Below are 3,426 nucleotides of genomic sequence, written 5' to 3'. Positions count from 1 at the left end.
TACTGGTGCTGCACATTAATCTGCACATATTTAATAATGATATTGCTAAAGTATTGCAACAACATTTAAGTAGAAAAGATGCAAAGATTATCGGGAATTCTTACCTCTCCTGATGACCACAACTGTACAGTAGCGGTCAAGCTTTGTAGATGGCACAGCATCATTTATCGTGAATGAATAGAATCCGGATTCCTTGGACGTATCTAGAGGTAAGATGAGTTTTCCATCACCAGTCGTGCTAGAATTCTGTCCTTCCTTTTCCCTATCTATTGGTTCTTTTTGCCATCTCATTTCTTTCCCGGTCATGTTCTCTCTAAATTCGATGATGACGGCTTCGTCGCTGTTCACAGTGATCGTCAGTTTTTTTGGCTTGGTCGAACCTTCAACAGTAAAAAAAGAAAAATGCATTTTTGGGGGAAATTTCTTTTAGTCTTGTCAAAGAAGATATGTTTTATGTTATAAGGATCTCTCATCTTTGAATGCATGGTAGGCATGGCTACAGCACTAATGGGTTTCTTTTTGACATAAAGTATCGTGCTACTTTGTCTTGTTACGCGTCACCGACTCCGATGTGCTAGTACTAAACACAGGAATGTGAATGCAAAGTAGAAGGCCGCGCGAAGATAACGTTTATTAATATAATTAGCTGACCATACAATACAGAAATGGGTGTAAATGAATAATACTTTGGTCCCCGAGGGGCTAGTACTAATCACGGCGTCCCAAGGACCTTCCGCCATGATTATCAATAGTACTAGCACCTCGGAGTAGGCGACGCGTAGGTAACAAAGCCAAGTAGCACCGAAGTATCTATCTAACGATTATAACAGCAGGAGTAACAGTATTAATAGTAGTAGTAGTGGCAGTAGTAGTGAAATGAAACTACTTACACTTCCTGGAGTATAATGGGACCGTGATGTTATTTGCTCCAGTGCAAGTCAAACCTCTTGCTGCATGAAAAGAAGAAACAAATAAATCAGTTAGTTGATATAAGTCCTCGAAACGAAAAAAAACACACTAATTGAAAAAGGGAAGATGAGAAGCCTCCTTGATTATGTGCCACCCCATTACGAAATGGAGAAAGCAAGGAACACAAAAAAGATAGAAAGTGCAACTGAAAATTGAAGTTAAGTAAAACACTTTAATCAATACTAAAAGCTGCTCTTAGATTCTGAGCTCCTTGCTCTGCCAGGGGTGAAAATCACCAAACAGCCGGGGTTATAATAATAATAATAATAATAATAATAATAATAATAATAATAATAATAATAATAATAATAATATTTTTCATTTTCAGCTCAAGACCATATACATGGAATATACAAAGAATAGACAATAACATACTGTCTAGATACATAAGATAACATGATAAAAAAAAACAGATTAATCGGCAATATCCATGTTTGCTGAGGTAGTATAAAAGATGGTAATCAAAATAATATTCATAACCGTACTAAGATTGAGAATAGTTAACAAATTGAATGTAAAAACTATGTTGACTATAATCACAGTAATAATGAAAAAAGGAAAATACCAACAGTGACATTAATCATAGTAATACAACAATAATGACAGATTCTGCAGATGACAATTTGCAAAAACAGAGATTAAGTCATTTAGGGAACAAACGCCTCATTTTCCCATCTACCCCACAATTTAGATCTTCTTGTCTCACTACTTAGGTTACTTTGCATGAGCGAATTGCTGCTGTTTCGCAGTCGGGTGATCAGACTGGACATTGTTCGCCTTACAATGATTTTTAGGTTTCCTGTGAACATCTGTGTGGCAGAGTGGTAGCGAGGTGTGTTTGTGAGACGTCTCAAAATGTCATTGTGAACAACAGCGATACGTCTCAAGGTCTCCCTGGTGTAGTCCGACCACAGGGAGCACCCACAGATGCTGTAGCAATATGAGCGGAAGAACAGCAGTTTCACATCTCGATGACAGAAGGCAAACCTTCTTGCAATCATGTTGACAGATATAGTTTACGACACCTTTGTTCTATGTCTGCCATATCTTTTAGGTCGTCCGTGATAATGTGACCCAAATACGGAAATTCGTGCACGAATTCCAGCCGATGATTTCCGACAGAAATTTGTGGTTCTGCAATTTACATAAGCGATTTCGGGAGCAGCGACATGCACTGGGTCTTGGTTTCGTTGTTTAGGATATCAAATGCATCTTGGTGGCAAATGTCGATGAGTCGTTGGAGACCTTGCACTGATGGGGAAATCAGAACCATATCGTCGGCATAACAGAGGTTGTTGTTTAAAGTTGTTTCATTGACAGTGCATCCGATTGGGAGTGAGTTCAGTTTGACGTTCAAGGCACCTATGTGTAACGTATTAAACAGGTATGGAGAGAGAATACCCCGTTGCCGAAGCCCGTTTAGGGAGGCGAAGGTGTACGACAATACTTTACCCCAATTGACACAAAATTGCTGTGTGGAGAACCAGGAATATAAAATGCCAATTAAATATAGGGGTGTGCCTCTTTTATGCAGCTTCTGGTAGTTGACTCTGTCAAATGCTTTTCTCACGTCCACAAAACATAGGAAAACAGGAGAGGCTGATGATAGGTAATAATTAAGCAATTCTTTCAATATGTATATGCAGGTATCGGTTGAGTGGTTTGCTTTAAATCCGAACTAGTTGTCAGTGGTGTGTAGAAAGGGGAGGTCAGTGGTGTGTAGAACGGGGAGATGTCTCACTAGAAGAACCCACTCAAGTAACTTCGACGCGATTGTTGTGATTGCAATCGGCCGGTAATTGCCAGGGTAAGCTGCATCCTTTAGCTTGTTTTTGATTAATGGTAGCAAGTGAATTAAGTGTAGGGCAAGTCTTTATCCTTTTATCCCGAACAATTATTTCAGTGTATCAGATATAAAATCAAATTTAGTCACAATGCTTTGAATCTGCGTAGATTTGAACAAAATAGAAAATGATAAAGTAAGATGGTTCTTTTGCTTGCCGAGAGAAACGTAGATAACTGAGAAAAAAACGTGAAGGGCAAGAACTGAAGGAGCGGGAGGCAGTAGCGCTTGTTGCGTCAGAAGACGCAGGGACTGGTGAAATGGCGCAAATGGTAGTCAGAGGAATGAGGAGGAAATCAATGATTGTGCATGGGAAAGTTAATCCAATAGATGGTAGTTGTGGAGGGCCTGGAATAGTGAGAAAGGATCGAGTCTTGTGGAATTGCTAAGAAAGGATTTGGATTGCTGGACATACATGGTTTCCAAAGATTATTCCTAAGTACATTTGGAAAAAGAAAATAGAGGGGAAAGAGTTTGCCAGATTATGTATTAACATGGAACAGATGGAAGAGCAAAGTTGACTGATGTAATACTGAGCGGTTGGATATATATCTGATCATTGTTTGCTTAAAACAAACGTGAAAATAAATATAAACTTCACCTGGAGAGAAAGA

At 39.0% G+C, this 3,426-nt stretch overlaps 1 protein-coding gene across 2 annotated transcripts in view; it reads right to left on the bottom strand.

Moving 5' to 3' along the window:
* Positions 1-72: 72 nt before the first annotated feature.
* LOC135215243 (uncharacterized) overlaps positions 73-3,426 on the bottom strand; it is a 29,955-nt gene continuing 26,601 nt past the window's right edge. For both annotated transcript variants that reach the window (XM_064249759.1, XM_064249758.1), the window contains exons 5-6: positions 891-950; positions 73-380 (exon numbers count right to left, since the gene is read on the bottom strand). In XM_064249759.1, coding sequence (XP_064105829.1) covers positions 88-380; positions 891-950 — 353 coding nt within the window. In that variant the 3' untranslated portion in view covers positions 73-87. The remainder of the gene's footprint in view (positions 381-890; positions 951-3,426) is intronic.

The sequence above is a fragment of the Macrobrachium nipponense genome, chromosome 5 (assembly GCF_015104395.2).
Source record: "Macrobrachium nipponense isolate FS-2020 chromosome 5, ASM1510439v2, whole genome shotgun sequence".
In the NCBI taxonomy this organism is placed as follows: Eukaryota; Metazoa; Arthropoda; class Malacostraca; order Decapoda; family Palaemonidae; genus Macrobrachium; species Macrobrachium nipponense.
Note: the sequence above shows the minus strand (reverse complement) of the source record. Positions and strands in the feature narration are given on the sequence as shown.